General features: G+C 41.2%; 1 protein-coding gene across 1 annotated transcript in view; it reads right to left on the bottom strand.

Moving 5' to 3' along the window:
* dnah1 (dynein, axonemal, heavy chain 1) overlaps positions 1–19,395 on the bottom strand; it is a 357,521-nt gene that overhangs the window by 224,365 nt on the left and 113,761 nt on the right. The window contains exons 21-23 of the mRNA XM_059944450.1: positions 16,612–16,824; positions 14,724–14,888; positions 5,264–5,385 (exon numbers count right to left, since the gene is read on the bottom strand). Of these exons, the coding sequence (XP_059800433.1) occupies positions 5,264–5,385; positions 14,724–14,888; positions 16,612–16,824 (500 nt within the window). The remainder of the gene's footprint in view (positions 1–5,263; positions 5,386–14,723; positions 14,889–16,611; positions 16,825–19,395) is intronic.

Below are 19,395 nucleotides of genomic sequence, written 5' to 3'. Positions count from 1 at the left end.
ATCTGGCAGGCAGAATCCCAGCACATCAAGTTCATAATCCAGGCTGTGTAAGATGTCCTGCCTAGTCCAGTGAATCTTTTTGCTTGGGGCAAATGTGAGGCACCATCATGATCTCTCTGCATGGTACATATCCTCAGCAACTGCCCAAATGCCCTGGGAGAAGGCCACTACTGCTGGCGCAGGTGGTGAAGGAAGTGGCAAAAAGTACCTCCTTAGCCTTTAACAACATTAGGTACCTCTGCCAACCCAGAAACCACATAGACTTTGGAGAACCTGGAGACCAACCACAGCCTCAGCCTAGATCACCAGCAGGCTTGCTCACCACAGCGACTGACTCGCAACTAAATGTTGATCTTGGCAAGCAATTAAAGTTCCCTGATCTTATTGCATCTTCATCTATGAGGCCTGGCATTGTCATTCTGTCAGAAACCTCCAAGCAGGTGGTAGAACCGACAGTTCCTTGGGAAGATCAGATTGAGTGGCGTTTGTGCATAAGAAAGCCAATGTCTAGGAGCTGGTAGAGCAGTGTCAGAAACGGGGGTGGAAGACACGATGTGAGCTTATAGATGTGGGATGCAGAGGTTTTGCCGGCTGCTTGCTCTGTAAAACCTATTCTCTCCACAGCATTCCAGGGGCTGCAAAGAAAAGAGCCATCAGGACAGTCAGAAGCTGCTGAGCATGCCTCCAGATGGCTATGGATCAAAAGGTATAACCTGTGGACCAGTGCTGCTGGGACACAAGCCAGGACCTGATCAACCCCGAACGAGTGAGAGTGGCTGATGTTGAAAGACCCAAAACACCCGATGACCCCAGGTTACATCACTGACATGCATCCTATGATGTATCTCAGCATCATTATGGAACAATGGTTTATTTCTACTCAAGACACTTTGTATAATTGTGTCACCATCCAAAAGTAAATATATTTTATATTTGGAGAATATAGACAGAACAATGAAATAATTACTGTGGTTTAGGCACCTTGAATTCAACACAAGATAGTTAAGTCATCTTTCAAAATATCATAATCTATAAGAATTTTTAAATTAAAAATTGCTCAATCAAAATAATATTTAAAGTGCCACTCAGTTTTCAGGCAGTGTAAAAGCTTCCTGCTTAGAGCAATGGTTAGACAATGCAGCTGTAAAAAAAAATAGAGGAAGTAGGTTTTCAAAGCTTGCAGAGAGATTTAGGCCAGTTAGAAAAGTGGGCTGAAAGATGGCAGATGGAGCTTAATGCTGATAAGTGTGAGGTGCTACATTTTGGTAGGAATAATCAAAATAGGACATATGTGGTAAATGGTAGGGCATTGAAGGATGCAGTAGAACAGAGTGATCTAGGAATAATGGTGCATAGTTCTCTGAAGGTGGAATCTCATGTGGATAGGGTGGTGAAGAAAGTTTTTGGTATGCTGGCCTTTATAAATCAGAGCATTGAGTATTGAAGTTGGGATGAAATGTTAAAATTGTACAAGGCATTGGTGAGGCCAAATTTGGAGTATTATGTACAGTTCTGGTCACCAAATTATAGGAAAGATGTCAACAAAATAGAAAGAGTACAGAGAAGATTTACTAGAATGTTACCTGGGTTTCAGCACCTAAGTTACAGAGAAAGGTTGAACAAGTTAGGTCTTTATTCTTTAGAGCATAGAAGGTTGAGAGGGGACTTGATAGAGGTGTTTAAAATTATGAGGGGGATAGATAGAATTCACGTGGATAGGCTTTTTCCATTGAGAGAAGGGGAGAATCAAACAAGAGGACATGAATTGAGAGTTAGGGGGCAAAAGTTTAAGGGTAACACGAGGTGGAATTTTTTTACTCAGAGAGTGGTAGCTGTGTGGAATGAGCTTCCAGTAGAAGTGGTAGAGGCAGGTTAGGTATTGTCATTTAAAGTAAAATTGGATAGGTATATGGACAGGAAAGGAATGCAGGGATATGGGCTGAGTGCTGGTCGGTGGGACTAGGTGAGAGTAAGTGTTTGGCATGGACTAGAAGGGCCAAGATGGCCTGTTTCCGTGCTGTAATTGTTGAATGGTTATATGGTAATATGAAATGTTGTCTCCAAGCCTGAATGCTTGAAACCACAGTGAGCAAAGCAGTTGGGACTTGTCTTACTCCTTATTTCTTGCCAACCATCAGTGACAAAAATTATTGATTTTTTGAACATAAACACATACAACTGATGCTATTTAAAAACTGTTCGCTTGAAGCACAGTGTAGCATCTAACAGCCACAAAAGTGCACGTGACTGACACTAGTCAGAACCTGTTTGGTAATAGTGTCTGCCCCAATTAAGCAGCATAACGTCCTAAAGAAACAAAAGGGAATCCCAGAAACATTCATGATTAGTTTTTATTCTTTAAGAGTTGCCACTAATAAGCAGTTGCCCAAATTAACTGTTGGCCCAATGAACATGAATCCGCTAGACTTTATACAGAGAGCAACAGACGAAGAGTAAAATTCATTGGCTTTTCACTCAGTGCTGGAACATCTGGACATGAGGATGCATACATCAGGATGCACTTCATTGACCACAGCTCTGCATTCAATACTATCATCCACTCAAAACTAATCAATAAGCTCCAAGACCTTGGCCTCAATACCTCCTTGTGCAATTGGATCCTCAATTTCCTCACTTGCAGATCCCAGTCAGTTTGGATCTTCTCTATGATCTCCATCTGCACAGGTACACCACAAGGCTGTGTGTTTAGCCCTCTGCTCTACTTGTTTTGTATTTATGACTGTGAGGCTAAGCACAACTCCAATGCCATATTTAAGTTTGCTGATGAGACCACTATGATTAGTTGAATCAAAGGTGGTGAAAAATCAGCATATAGGAGGGAGATTGAAAGTCTGGCTGAGTGATGGCACAACAAGTCCAAAGAGCTGATAATTGACTACAGGAGGAGGAAACCAGAGGTCCATGAACCAGTCCTCATCAGGGGATGAGAGATGGAGAGTGTCAGCAACTTTAAATTCCTCAGTGTTATCATTTGAGGATCTCCCCTGGGCCCAGCCCGTACTTGCCATTACAAAAACGTACGGCAGCACCTCTACTTTCTTAGAAGTTTATGAAGATTCAGTATGTTATCTAAACACTGACAAAGCTCTATAGGTGTACAGTGGATAGCTAGTATATTAACGTGTTGCATTACAGCAAGGTATAGAAACACTAATGCCCTTGAATGGAAAAGCCTACCAAAAATAGTGGATACAGCCCTGTCCATCAGGGGTAAAGCCTTCTCCACCACTGAGCAGTGTCGCAGGAAAGCAGCATCTATCATCAAGGACTCCCATCATCCAAGCCAAGCTTTCTTTTTGCTGCTGCCATTAGGAAGGAGGCACAGGAACTTCAGGACCCACACCACCTTGCTCAGGACACTTATTACCCCTCAACCATCAGGCCCTTGAATCAGAGGGGATAACCACTCAACTTCACTAGCCCCAACACTGAACTGTTTCCACAATCTATGGACTCACTTTCAATGACTCTTCATCTCATGTTCTCAACATTTATTTTTGTATGTATGTACGTATTTGCACAGATTGTTGTCTTTTGCACATTGTTTGTTTGTCCAACATGTTGTGTGCAGTTTTCATTGATTCTATTGTGTTTCTTGGTGTATACTGTGAATGCCTACAAGAAAATGAATCTCAGGGTTGTACACGTATGTACTTTGATAAGAAATTTATTTTGAAAATTGAAAAATCATCAAGAGATGCAGGAGGATGACATGGTTAAGATGAAGTTGTGTATTATTTTCTGTAATAAGTGACTGAGGCATAGAAGAAATTACTGTATTTATTAACTTTGAGGCTGCCATTATCTTTTTCCAGAACAGTACATTCCTCAAATTATTCAGTTTGAAGAGCTCATGCTAGGGACCATACTTTAAAGATTTCAGAGCCAAGGGTAGGAAGGGAAATATATTTTCATCCAACAAGTAATAGAATTGTGGAGTAAAACAGAATTAGATGATATAGGATGAAGTGGATAAAGTTGACTCAAGGAACATCAGTGGATGAGAAAATGGGTAAGAGAGTTTAAACTAATGAAGAAATCAACAGTCTGGTGCAACCTGGTGCCTTTCCTCAATGCAAAAAGTAAAATGCTTTTACAAAAAAGTGTGGGAGAGAAGGTTAAGTACATTAGAAATATAGCATGCAATGAAGACTATGTCAAGATACTAAGTAAATTTTATTCCTCAAAGAATAAATAAAATCTGTAATTATATAGCATCTCCCACAATCTGATGACATACAAAAGTGCTTTAAAGCCAATAAATCCATAATGTATCATCATTAGGAGACGTGCCAGAAAATTGGCCTCGAGGTAATTGACTAAGTAATCTGTTTTAGATTAACTGATCTTCAAAATTCTGTCATCAGACTTTGTTATTAGACCATAAGATATACCGTTTGTAGAAGCAGAACTAGGCCGTTCTAATAGCTCCATTATTTCATCATGTCTAATCCATTTTTCCTTTTGCCCCCAATCTCCTGCCTTCCCCCATCCCCATTCATAACAAAGAACGGAATCTGGTTGATCAATACAATATCACTTTCGTCATGTCTCAATGTAAATTTTATCACTGACCTAAAAATCTTTCCGTTCCTATTTGGAAGCACAGAAAAAGCATAACATGGTTAATACTGCTATTACCATAAGACATTGAAGCAGAATTAGGTCATTCAGTTTATTGACTCTGCTCTGCCACTCTATCATGGTGCTTGTGCAGGTGGAATCTTTATTCTCTCAAAGTGCTTGCTTTAGCACTCACAAATGTTCTTCCCTATATCACTGATGCACAGCTGCCAGCATTAGTGATGCCTTATGATCCAGCCCATAATGGGGCACATCACACATAAACCATGCACAGAATAGTGCCCTATGTAGTTTAGCTAAAATATAACTCAGAGAGGAGAGCAAGCATGAAAGGGATTTGAGGACCCCAGTCGAATATATACTTAGGAGAAGAAATGGGTGCATGAGTCCACAGAAATCTTTCAGGCCTAAACTTAGGAAGCCCTGGAAAACAGTTGTTCTGGAGATCTCTGCTAGGAGTAGGAATGAATCAAATACAGCAATTTTACTGAAGAGTCAAATTTTTAATGGGGCTTTCTATACAACCACATGATCTTATTTTTTCCAAAGACATCGTATAACATCCAGGAGATCTACTCTACACCATTTCTTATATCTATGTTGGAAAGAAGAACAAACTCTTTCTCATAAATTCTAAGATTGACAAAAAAATGGGTACCTTGGGAAAGAGCCTCTCTTTGTCTCCAGATATTCACTGAGACCTTTCTGCACAAGTTCAAGTTGTTTGTTACATTCACGCAAGTTCTCCAGCAGCCTTCCATCAGGGCATAATTCAATAATCTGTGGAAAGGGACCAAAATGTTAATAAACAAGTAATCACAACTCCCATGACAATGATAAAACACTTCTGATACTTACTTTTGTCAAGGGAAGCGCTGCAATAGGTACTTAAAATTTAAGCTTGGAGAAACACAAACAAATTGTTGGAGGAACTCAGCAGGTCAGGCAGAACAGATGGAAGGATAAACAGTCAATGTTTTGCGCCAAAACCTTTCATTGGGATTAGAGAGGAAGGGGAAGAAGCCAGAATTAAAAGGTAGGGAGAGGGAAAGTATGAGCTGGTATGTGATGGGTGAAACCAGATAAGAGGGAAAGTAGAGGTGGAAGAGCGGGCTGAAGTAGGAAGCTAGGAGGTGATAGGTCAGAAAGGTAAAGGACTGAAGAAGGAGGAATCTGATAGGGGAGGAGAGTGACAATGGGAGAAAGGGAGTGAAGATAGGCATCAGAAGGAGCTGAAAGGCAGGTGAGGAGAAGAAGAATGGGTAAAAGGGGAGCCAGAATGTGGAATGAAAAAAGAGGGAAATGGGGAGGGAGGGGAAAATATCTGGAGAAAACTCACTCAGTCACAAGAAGAACAGACAGTAGTGGTATTGAATCCGGGATGCTGGCACTGTAATAGTTTTACACTAATGGCCACACTACTGTGCTGTCCCTTATGGAGGTACAATAGACCACGGTCATGAAGGAATTGGAACACATATTTTAAAATGTTATATTTGAATTGCACTAAGTTACATGCTAGGCTGCAGATGATTACTAATGATAACCATTTTTGAGAACCACAACAAGTGCAGTCCGTTTAGTTACTAAGTGCTCATCCTGAATGAGCTTCCCTGCCAACTCAGTGCCTTTCTTCTTCTGCTTAAGCCTAGCACCCCTACAGGGGCATACTGGACTCCTACCAAGGTTCCTGGACCTCATGCTCAATGGTAGTACCAACAAGAGAGCATGGCCTGGATGATGGGGGTCCTTGATGATGGATTCTGCAGTGCTCCTTGTAAAGGTACTCAGTGGTGGGGAGGGCTTTTCCTGCGATGGATTAGACTGCATCCTTTCCATTCCTGGGCATTGGTATTTCCATAGCAGGCCATGATGCATCCGGATAGGGCACACCCCACTGTGTATCTATAGCAGTTTGTCAAAGTTTTAGATGACATGCTGAATCTATGCAAACTTCGAAGACAATAGAGGTGCTGTTGTGCCTTCCTTGTGATAGCCCAGGACAGATCGTCTGATATGATAAAGCCAAGGAATTTGAAGTTACTGATCCTTCTCACCTCTGATAGGGACAGGCACCTCTGGCATCTTCTGCCTGTTGTCGATAATCAGCTCTTCGGTTTTGCTGATGTTAAATTGTGTTGTGCTTTGGCACCATTCAAGCAGATTTCCAATCTCCCTCCTATATGGTGATTCGTCACCACCTTTGATTTCACCAACACAGTGGTGTTGTTAGCAAACTTAAGTATGGCATTGGAACTGTATTTAGCTTCACAGTCATAAGTCTAAAGCAAGTAGAGCAATGGGCTAAACATAGAGCCTTGTGGTTCACCTGTATTGACGGTGCTTATGGAGGAGATGTTGCAAATCTGGACTGAATGGGTCTGCAAGTAAGGAAATCGAGGATCCAGTTGCACAAGGAGGTATTGAGGCCTACGTTTTGGAGCTTAGTGACTAGTTTCGAAGGGATGATAATGTTGATTGTTGATGCATTGTCATTGTCCAGATGTTCCAGAGCTAAGTGAAGAGCCAGTGAAATGACATCTACTGTTGACCTGTTGTGACTCAAATTAGTCATCCTGAGATTACTATCTTTGAGGTCCTATTTCTCAAATTCTCTCCTAACTTCCGGTAGTCTGTTTTCAGGACCTCCTCCCTTTTCCTGCCTATGTCATTGGTACCAATATGTACCACGACCTCTGGCTGTTCACCTTCCCACTTCAGGAGATCATGGACATGATCAGAAACATCCTTTGACCATGGCACCTGGAGGCAGACAACCATCCACGTTTCTTTCCTGCGTCCACGGAATCGCCTGTTTGACCCCCTAACTATAGAGTCCCCTGTTACTGCTGCCTTCTGAGCTACAGGGCCAGACTCTGTGCCAGAGGTGTGGCCACTGTTACTTTCTCCAGGTAGGCCGCCCCCCCCCAAACATAACTCAAACAGGAGTACTTCTTGTTAAGGGGGACAGCCACAGGGGTACTCCCTAGTATCTGACTCCTGCCCTTCCCTCTCCTGACTGTTACTCACTTATTTGTCTCCCGAGGCCCCAGTGTGACTACTTGCCTATAACTCCTCTTTGTCACCTCTTCATTTTCCCTGACCAGATGAAGGTCATCGAGCTATAGCTCCAGTTCCTTAACATAGTCCCTAAGGAGCTGCAGCCAGGTGCACATGGCACAGATGTGGCCTTCCAGGAGACTGGGAGTCTCCTTGACTTCCCACATCTGACACCCAGTACAGGACACCCGCCTCACTGACATACTTCCTGTTTCTATTCTTCACAGGTAACCTACCCTGTCTCGACCCATTATCGCCACAGTCCTGTTGAGCCAAAGCCCTCCAGCTCTGTCTATCTCTACTCTGATGCCCGCTCTATAAAGCTGGTTTCTTTTTATACTCTTCCTGCCAGTCTAACTCAGTGATGTCCATGCGCCTGTGCAGTCATTCCTCAATCAGACACCTCGTGGTAATTATTCACCCCATGCTCAGTCAGAATCCAAGTATTTCTGCTTTAAAGATATATAGGAAGAACAATTGGTAAAAGAAGAGATTTGGATTCACAAACCTCAAAGAAAATAGGTCCCTCTTGTCTTAAATGAACAACTGATTACTTTTAAACAGTGACTTTTATTTCTAGGTTTTTTTCCGGGAAGATACATTCTCTCCATATCCACTCTGCAAGATCTCTAAGGATCTTATCTGTCTCAATCTTCTAAACTCCATTGGATCAAATCTAGTTTATCCAATTTTCCTCATAAAACAATCTCCACTTTCCAGGTTTTGGTCTCTAAACCTTCTCTGAACTGCTTCCAATGCATTTGGATCCTTCCTTAAATTACTTAACTAAGTGGGTTAAATTACTTTCGGAAAGGATTGTATTGGTCCCAATACCATAGTGAACACCCCACAAAAGACCTTATTGGTAAAAAGACAGCAAAGTTTTTGATTAACTTAAAGATTGAGGGCAGTCAGGAGTGGGGGAGTCTAGGACCAGAGGGCACAGCTTCAGAATACAAGAATGTCCCTTTATAACATAGATGAGGAAGAGTTTTTTTGAGCCAGAGGGTGGTGAATCAGTGAATTTCATTCCCACAGAAAGCTTTGGAGGCCAAGTCATTACGTACAGTTTAAGTGGAAGTTGATGGGTTTTTAATTAGTAAGGATGTCAAAGGTTATGGGGAGAAGGCAGGAGAATGGGGTTGAGAAGGATAATAAATCAGACATAATGGAATGGTGGAGCAGACTCAATGAGCCAAATGGCCTAATTCTACTCCTATGTCGAAATGTCTTATGATCAAGTGAATTATGAATGGTAACTAAAACATGTTTGAGAATTTCAGATACAAAGGAAGAGTTATTGAGTTGAAGACATTAGTAGTGACAGACACATGACCAGAATCTCACTTGTGTTTATGTCATTACATTTTCTAACATGGAAAGAATTGCCATGGAGTAGAATGCTGTCAGCGGCTCAGGACAGAGCTTGTAGCAACAACAAAGACCTTGGCCTTCTGATACTTAAATTTCTACACATGTAGTGCTGAATAACAAAGAACCAGCTAATTTTTAAAACAGTGGAACATCAAAAGAGATGATAGTTCAATACAGTTAAGAGTCATCAACAAAGATACAGGACCTGTCTATATGTTTTCTGGTGATATAGAAGACATATGATATAGTTGCCTTCATTAGCTGGAGTACTAAGTATAAAAAGAAGTCATGTTACATTTATGTTAAAAAATCGGTTAGGCCGTACTTGGAAAAACATGTGCATTTCTCTTTGCCCTAGTAAAGGAAGGATGTGGAGGTTTACGAGGATACTGCCTGGATTAGAGGGTATGAACTATAAGGAAAGGTTGGACATGGTTGGGTTATTTTCCCTAGAACTTCAGAGGTTGAAGAGAGACCTGACAAGTTTAAAAATTATGAGAGACATGGATGGGGTTGACAGTTAGAATCAATTGCCTCAAGGTAGAAATGCTACAGGATGTCCATTTAAGGTGAGAGAAGAAAAGAATAAAGGAGATGTGTGGGGTAAAATCTTTTACATAGAGAATAGTAGGTACTGGAAAGGGTTGATGAAGGTAGTAGTAGAAGCAGATATGATAGTGGCATTTAAGAGGCTTTTAGACGCACATAAATGTGGGAAATAGAGGAACGGATCAGGTACAGGCAGAAGATTTAGTTTAATTCAGCATCATATTTGGCAAAACATTGTGGGCCAAAGGGCTTTTATTTGTCTCATACTGTTTTCCTATGTTCCATATTCCATGATGTTGCCAAAGTATGGCTTGATATGAGAAATTGGAGAGGAGAAAGGAAGGAAGTTAAGAGGCATTGTGGGAACAGAAAGGGAAGTAATTGTAAGAGACTCTCTGGCTACAATAGAAAAGATTACGAAGCCAGATAGGTATCTCACCCATCCAGATTGCAGAGGGGAGATATTGCATGAGGATAATTCACTCATGTTCACACATACAAAGGTTATAGACAAACTGAAAAGGTTGAGGAAGAATGGCTTACCATAACAACAATCACATTGCTGCTATTTGTAATTTCGTTATGAGCAAGTTTGGTATCACGCTAGGGAAGAAATCTGACTGGAAGGACCGAAGGAAAAATGGGCATGGATTTGCCTCGTGACAGTACATTCAAGGCTTAGGAAAGGAAGATTCAGTAATTTTCCAGTTAGGTGAATAAGTAGTTTTTGAGGAGAGGGCTGACAATTGAATCAGAACCAGAATCAGGCTTAATATCACTGGCATACACCATCAAATTTGTTGCTTTGTAGCAGCAGTACATCACAATACATAATAGTATAAACTAGAAATTACAGTAAGTACACATAAAGAAAAGTAAATCAAATAAGTAGCGGAAGAATAGAGGAAATAAAAAGTACTGCAGTAGTATTCATGGGTTCATCATTTTTTCAGAAATCTGATGGTGAAGGGAAAGAAATTGTTCCACAAACATTGATTGTGTGTCTTCAAGTTCCTGTACCTCCTCCTTGATGGCAGCAATGAGAAGAGGGCACTCCTGAGTGATCAGAGTCCTCAATGACAGACGCCACCTTTTTGAGGCATCACCTTTTGAAGTTGTCCTTGGTGCTGAGGAGGTTAGTGCCCATGATATAACTGGAAAATGCCCAAGATAGATCCTCAGAGATGATGACACCCAAGAACATGACGACATGAAAAGAATCCCTGAATATTGTCCAGTCCATCTACTCAAAGCACTGCTGTAAGTGCTCCTTTGCCTCCCTTGACAATGCCTTCCTGGTCCTCACCACTGGAATTGCAGTCTTTAGTCACTGCCTGCAGCACAGGAGAAGTACAGCAAAGTGATTAGACTTTCCAAACTGTGGGTTTGGGATCGCATGGTAAGCATTTCTGATGGTGGTCAAGTGTGTTGACTCCTCTAGTTCCACAGGTGATATGTTGGTGGTAATTGTTCAGAGATTTCATCAAGCAAGCCTGGTTGAAATCCTCCCACAATGAGTGCACAGTTTCGTGCCTGTTGATTACATTGCTCAGATCCTCCAAGTGCCTGCCAGACAGTGGCCTGAAGTGAAATGTAAATGGTTACCAGGATGACGATGAAAAACTCTCTCAGCAGACAAAATGGACTTAATTGACCACTGGATGTTCCAAGTTGGATGAACAGGACTAAGAAAAAAACCATCACATTTGTGCACCACGATGAATTATAGAGCATAAAGCATACTCCACCTACTCTACCTTTAAAAGACTGAGCTGCCCTGTCTTTTTGGAGAATGATGAAGCCATCAAGCTGCAGCATTGCAACTGAAATGGCAGGGGATAGCCATGTTTCTGTGAAGCAAAGTACACAGCAGTCCCTGATGTCCCTCTGGTACAGCAATCTTATTCTGAAGTCTTATTTTCCAGAGACTGTAAATTCACGAGCAGGATAGTTAGGAGTGGAAGTCTAAGGCCTGTGCGTATCTGAGCCTGCGTGCCATCCCTGCTTCCATTTTCTTTAAGAGGAATTGCATTCACGACCTGGGTCTGCTATTCAAAGTTCATTGATTTTGAGTATTGATAATTTTTTAAAATGTCTTAAAATGATGCTGCTGACTGAAGTATCCACAGCTGTGACTGTGGATTTCAGATACAGTAGTCTTAAATGAGAATATTTGATGATTCCCATCAGAGCTGTGTGCAAGCGGTCACCACATATTGGCGCCATATACTCAAATGGTAAGTACTGGAGGTCAGAGAACAGCAAATAATATCAGCCTGTTCTAGTCCAACCAAATAGATATCATGGAAGAGAGAGCTCATCAGCACCTCTGCTTCCTCAGGAGGCCAAAGAAATTTAGCATGTCCCCTTTGACTTTCACCAAATTTTATTGAAGCAACATAGAAACCATTCTGTCTGGATGCATCATGAGTTGGTATAGAAATTCCTTTGCCGAGACTGCAAGAAACTACAGAGTTGTGGACAAGGTACAGCAGATCACAGAAACAAGCCTCCCCAACATGAACTCTGCCTCAGTAAAGCAGCCAACATAATTAAAGACCCCACCCATCTTGGACATACTCTATTTTCCCCCATCCAATCAGACAGAAGGTACAAAAGCCTGAAACCACATAACCACCAGGCTCAAGAGTAGCTGCTATCCCACTGTCAATTACTGAATGGACCTTAGAACAATAAAATGGACCTTACCATCTACCCCGCACCTTATTACCTAATGGTACTGCAATTTCTCCATACTTGTAACATTTATTGCATTTTGCTATTGTTTTACCTTGCACTATCTCAAATTACTGTTGTAATTAAAATGATCTGAATGGATAGAATGCAAGACATCTTTCACAACACCTTGGTATATGAGAAAATAATAAACTAATTAAAAAATCTGCCAATTTACATGGCGATCAGAAATGAAACTCAAGCAGTGAACAGTTTAATGAAATTGTAGTTAAGGAGATGGGTCTCTGGACAATCATCAAGGTTTGACCTGAACAATAAGAGGAAACAGAGAAACAGCAGAAATGTTGATGCATCAGTTGATGCTCTTAATGTTAATGACAAAAAAAAAAATCAGCAAGCTTTCTGCACATTCTGGGTGGAAGAGTCTGGGTCAAGAGGTTGCAGAAGATGGACTGCATGTTTGCATTGCAGGATAATTTTGTTTAGCAATACAGTGTGGAGAAGGCCTTCTGACCCTTAGAGTCACGTCGCCCCAGCAACCTCTGACAAAGGCAGAGGAAACCACAGCCAATAGTGTTTATATTATTTTCCTAGATTTGAGGATTAAAATCAAAACCTGACATCTTACTTATACATACCCTTGGACCTAACAGAACAGAAATAAAGGCTATGTTGTAGAGACGAGACGGGCCAGAAAGCAATAATTTTAGTTGGGTTTGGGACAAATTTGAAGGTGAAGGTCCAGCAGGTAAGTAGCTACCAAAATGTTATGAAAGGATTTTGAAAGTGTAGATGTAAATATATTTAGATTCTTTTTCACTGATGAACATGGAAGAAAATAGGGGTAAAAAGATGGGTGGATGTAGATGACAGCATAACAAGGAAGTAAACTGAAAAAACTTTATCTGTGATTGACAAGATAATTGCAGTGAGCCAAGGGAAAAACAAGGGCTTACTTGGAGAGGTGTGGAGAAGGGAAATGAAAACATAATGTAAGGCTCTAAAATCAGAGGAGTGAAAGCATAATAAGCTTAGTTGGAAGCTGAATCACCAAGATTGAAATTTATTGATGCAGATAATGGGAAAGGAAATTAAACATTTATTAATAAAATAGTTGGCGTGACACTTGGGTGGGTAGTAGTTAGTGAGGATTTAAAATGAAAAGTTTGGGAACTGGCACGAGCTGATGTGCTCGGTGGAGTGGGGGGTGGAGGGGGAAATTGGTACAAAAGAAATAGAGATACTTGGCGGTGGTGAACTACATATACCTGTCTGGACACGCCCCCCCGCTGACTGTTCCTGTGGCTCCCCCCACTGACCGTGGCTCCTCCCACAGACCCCCGTATAAAGGCGATTGAGGCCTGAGCCCTGCCTTCAGTCTCCAGGATGGTGGTCAATTGCTGCTTGTTCTTTCTTCCAGTCAATAAAAGCCTATATCTCGTCTCACGTCTCAGAGAGTTATTGATGGTGCATCATTGGCCAAGCTGTGAACTGGTGAAAAGATCCCCATTTCATTGTGCTTTTCTTTCTCTAGCAGGAAACAATAAACAGGAAGGTACTCTTCATTTAACGGGACATGGTTAGTTGAGTTTCCATCCAGATCAAGTTATTAATTCAATCTCTTACAATAAGCTCACAGATTCTTGCAGACTCCTCTTAACCCAAAAGTATACTGAAGGGAAATGCAGACAGGATTGTGATAATTAATCATCGCAGGATCAGCATTGGTATGGGTAATTGGCACTGGAAATAGGTAGGGTAAAACAGGGACAGAAAATTAATGAAAGTAGACATGGTGGACTTGGAACAGCTGCTAAGAGGCACATGTGAACAGGCCTGCAGAAAGCTCAAATTAAATTAAGCTAAATTACATGGCAGGATTGGTATATGTTGATCTTGGCAGAAGATGGCACAGCTGAAGAAGTCTAATCAGCTTTGTAGATTGATAAACTGATAGAGCAATTTGGAGGTAGCAAAGCATTTCTTTATTAAGAGACAATAATCAATACCACTCCCAGCAGTCTCATTTTTAAAAATTTTATTGAGATACAGTGTGGAATAGGCCCTTTGAGCCATGCTGCCCAGCAATCCCCTGATTTAATCCTAGCCTAATCATGGGACAACTAACCTGCTAACCGGTACACCTTTGGACTGTGGGAGGAAACTGGAGCACCTGGAGGAAACCCACATGGTCTCGGGGAAAACTTACAAACTCATTACAGGCAGCAGCAGGAATTGAACCCAGGTTGCCAGTACTGTAAAGCGTTGTGCTAACCATTATGCTACCATGTTGCTCTAAATGTAGCTGGTTTGATAACAAGGTAGCAAAAGGTATCAGAGCATGAGGCTTCTCCATGATATTGGTTCAAGGCAAGAAAACAAAATTAATATTAAAATTAGATAATCAAAAATAATCAGCATTTTATCAGCAACTGTACCTGTCTATGTTCATTTGCATTTTTCATTATAGTTATCCACAGCCGTTCCATAGTATGATATCGCTTACTTTCCACTGGCAGTTGTCTGTTAATGTCATCAGAGCAAAAGATAGGTTCCAGGTAAATCCAAGATCTCTGACATTGCAGCCATTCTTCCAGGACATCCTGAAGTAACACAAAATACAAACACAAACACAATGGTTTTACGAAGGTGGAGCAACTCTGAGGGGCCGAAGGGTACAAAGTTGCCCCCTCCTTTTTGAGAATCACAAGATCGCTATTATTTCGGGTCTGAGACCCAGGAAATGAGAGAGAGAGACACACAGAATACACAAGGTTTGGAATGTCTCCTGACATAAGCGGAACGGAACCACTGACTACTGCTATTGTCTCTTGGAGAAGGAATTGTGTATTGAGTACTGTACTATTCATTGAAACCCCTCAGGGGACAACAAGGGTAGTCTGGTTGAGGGATTGCATCATCCCAACCTGATTGACATCTGAGACCCTGTGAGCGAGGATAAAAGAGGGGTCTGGGGAACACCCCTTTAGACGCACCAGGAGAAGCGCTAGAGATCCAGGGACAGCGTTTTATAGCAAAAGCCGGTGAGAGCTCATGTGCGTCCTCCCTTGCCTGGGTGGCGGGCTCATCAAGGAAGAACGGTTTAGCTAAAGGAGAGGTCACACTTGAATGGCCACACCAACGAGACAGCGACGGACCGAAATCATAAAGGAAGGTTGGAAAAACCTGTAGCAGTAACTGTTCCCATTCTCCTGATCTCTCCCTCTCTCTCCAACAATTGCAGCACAGCGGCAGCCTGTGTGAACTGCAGCGAACTTTATATTTCCATCGGACAATTCATTATCCCCTAGACAATGATAGAGCTTATTTCTTATTATTATTATACCCGCACTTTTAGGTTTAGTATTGATGACATATATTATCTGTATATTTGCATTGATATTATTTTTGTGTATTTTTACTAATAAATACTGTTAAAAATAGTATCATCAGACTCCAACGGACGTCTCTATCTTTGCTGTTAAGTAACCCAGTTACAGGGTTTGTCAATGGAAAGTGCATCTCGAAGTATAATTGCTTATTTGTCTTAGCTGTAGTTTATAATTTTGACCAGGTCTCTCAGGAAAGTAGAAATCCATTAAGTTCCTCATGAAAGGAATGTAAACCCAGTTTCTTTCTCAGCATAGATGCTCCTGATCTACTCACTATGTCTAACATTATCTATTCTTAATTATGGTGACTTACCAATATATAGCACAGAGGACAAGGTTTTTTTCCCTTTTCTATTGATTACTGGGCAAGACAAGCTGATTTAATTCAGATTCAGAAACCCTTATTGCATTACTTGTCTACACTTGGTAGCCACTTTATAAGGTACAGGAGTGGAACTGGCTGTAGTCTTGTGTTGCTGTAGCCCATCCAGTTCAAGGTTTGACATGTTATGCTTGCAAAGACACTCCTCTGCATATTGCTGTTGTAACGTGTGGTTATTTGAGTTGCCATCACTTTCCTGTCTGCTTGAACTAGTCTGGCTATTCTCAAACCTCTCTCACAAACAAAGCATTTTCACTCACAGAACTTCCACTCACTGGATGTTTTATGTTTTTCACATCATTCTAGACAGAGCTGTGTGGAAAATCCCAGGAGTTTCTGAAATATTCTGACATCAACAATCATTCCATGGTCAAAGTCACTTAGATCGTATTTCTTCCCCATTCTGATGTTTGGTCTGAACAACAAAGTAACATCTTGACCATGTCTGCATGCTTTTATGCACTGAGTTGTTGATGGCTGATTAGATATTTGCATTAACAAGCAGGTGTACAGTACCTAATAAAGTGGCAACTAAGTGTGTGCAAATCTCACCTGGGTCATCCGCAGTTTGCTTTCCCAACTGTTGATCCTTGCTTCATAAGCTTTTTTATAAGGTGAGAAAGACATGCTTTGTGTCATGACAATATGATCATCCAGTAACTGAGAAGCTTCATCTGGACTTTTCAAGATATATGTTCCTGTTTCTTTGTATGGCATTACATCGAACAAGATATTTTCCCATTCAGCCTCCATCTTATCCAGGGCCTATAAATAAGATTTCAAACATTACCATACGAAGATTCTTTCCTTGGACAAAAACATTTGCAACTTAATAGGTGAAGACTTTTTTGGTTTAAAATTAGTCTGGCAAAGATCTGATATATTTTGAAACCTAGAATGCTTGCATTTAAATACTATCTAAAAGTATCTAAAATAAATATTGCTTATTTATATATAGCTAATTTGCATAATGTGTTACTTGCAAGTCCTTGTGGTGAACACACTCCTACAACAAATCTGTATCACAGAAATCTTACATAAAGTGATAGCATATTATTTCATATAAAAGTCTAGATGTGCAGAATAAGGTTGGTGCATTAAAAGATGCAAATATTTCAGGTTAGTTTGTAAATACGAGGAATGAAGGTTGTTCTCTAACAACATATTTCCAAATGATGACAGCTCAGTCACCACATTGGAACAGAGGTACAGATGTAGGTTATTTAGTCTGTTGAGCCTGTTCTGCCACTCAGTTCCTCACTCCTGTTCTGCTACATATTACAGATTAGTTTATAGTCGTAAAATCACTGATACTATGAAATTCTTTGCTCGCATGAAGCTCACAGAGTAAACAATAAAAGTAGTCATGAATACAACAACTGCAAAACAGCAGAATAGAGCAAAGATTGCAGTGCAGACTGGAGAATAAGAAATGTTAAGTGACAATAACAGAGTAACCAAAAGAGTTAGGTTTAAGAACATAAGAAAGCAACACAGGATGCCAATAATAAATGGCAATTCTTTGTGTGCAGTTCTAATGGGAATCACCAAATATTCCCGTTTAGGACTACTACATCTGAAATCCACAGACACAGCCATCAGTACTTCAGTAAGCAACATCGTTTTAAGATGTTTATAAAATCCATCAGTATTGAAATTTCACTATATTGGCAGATCCCAGACAGCAGATTCAGGTCTTGAGTGTGGTTCCCCTTTAAGAAAATGGAAGTGCAGATATCCAGCCAGTTCACAGATACAATTGAAATACAGAGTCTTTAGACCAGCACTCCCTGTTACCCTGCTGGTGAATGTACAATCTCTGGAATAGAAAATTGAAGACCTCAGACCAAAGACATCAGGGACTTTGCTTTACTGAAACATGGCTCACATCCACCATTTAAGCGGCAGAGCTGCAGCCTGATGGATTCACCATTTCCCACAAAGACAACGCAGCTCAGTCTTTTAAAGTAAAAGAGGTGGAGTATGCTTTATAGTTAACTCATAGTGATGTGCATGTGATGGTTCTGTCTCCGACCTGGAGTATCTAGGGTTCTATTTTATCTGCCAAAGGAGGTTTCCACCGTCATCCTGGTAGTGGTGTACAATGCACCTCTGGCCAACCTCAGAACCGATCTAGAGGAGATGAGCACAGTGATCAGAGTAATGAAACTGCACATCATGATATCTTCCCTGTCACTGTGGGGGATTTCAACCAGGCCAGCATGAAGTAATCCCTGAACAACTATTGCCAATATATCACCTGTGAAACCAGAGAAGCCAACACACTTGACCACTGTTATACTATCATTAAGAATGTTTACCATGTCACACTATGGAAAATCCAATCGCTTTGCTGTATTTCTACTCCCAGCATATAGGCAGAGACTAAGGACCTCACCACCTGTAGTGAGGACCACTAAGGCATAGGCAAGGGAAGTGGAGAAGCACTTACAGAACTGTTTTGAGTCAGTAGACTGTACAACACTCAGGGACTCATCTTCAAACCTGAATGAATACACCACAGTTGTCACAAACTTCATAAAAACCTGTGTGAATGAGTGCATGCCTTCAAAAACATACTGGAAATTCTCAAACTAAAAGTCATGGATGAACCAAGTGTTCCATAGACTGCTGAGGGCTAGATCTATGACATTCAAGTCTGGTGATCCAAGACAAGTTATCCAAGTTATCCTATAGAAGGCTATTTTAAGAGCAAAGAAACAATTCCTACTTAAGTTAGAGGTGGAATCTAATGCACATCGGCTCTGGCAGGGTTAGCAAGCCATTACATCTTACAAGAAGAAACTTAACATGGTGATTAGCTATGATGCTTCACTCCAAGATGAGTTCAATGTCTTTGATGCATGCTTTGAAAAGAAGAATAAAACTGCACTAGTGCAAATGCCTGCAGTGTCTGGTGATCCTGTGATCTCTGTCTTGACGGATGCCGTCAGAACATCTTTCAAGAGGGTGAACCCTCGCAAGGCATCAAGGCCCTCATGGTGTACCTGGTAGGGCTCCAAAAACCTCTATCACCCAACTGGCCGGAGTATTCAAGGATATCTTCAATCTCTCACTGCTGCAGTCGGAGGTTCCTACCTACTTCAAAAGGGCAACAAGCACACCAGTGCCCAAGAGAAACAGGGTGAGCTGCTTCAATGACTATCACCCATCCTCCTCACTAACAATCAACACTGGCACACCTCAAAGATGTGAACTTACCCCAGTGCTCTACTCTCTCTACACCTACAACTGTGTGGCTAGTCGCAACTCAAGCACCATCTATAAATTTGCTGAAGACACAAGTATGGTTGGCAGAATTTCAGACAAGGAGGC

Source organism: Hypanus sabinus, chromosome 19 (genome assembly GCF_030144855.1).
Source record: "Hypanus sabinus isolate sHypSab1 chromosome 19, sHypSab1.hap1, whole genome shotgun sequence".
Taxonomy (NCBI): domain Eukaryota; kingdom Metazoa; phylum Chordata; class Chondrichthyes; order Myliobatiformes; family Dasyatidae; genus Hypanus; species Hypanus sabinus.
Note: the sequence above shows the minus strand (reverse complement) of the source record. Positions and strands in the feature narration are given on the sequence as shown.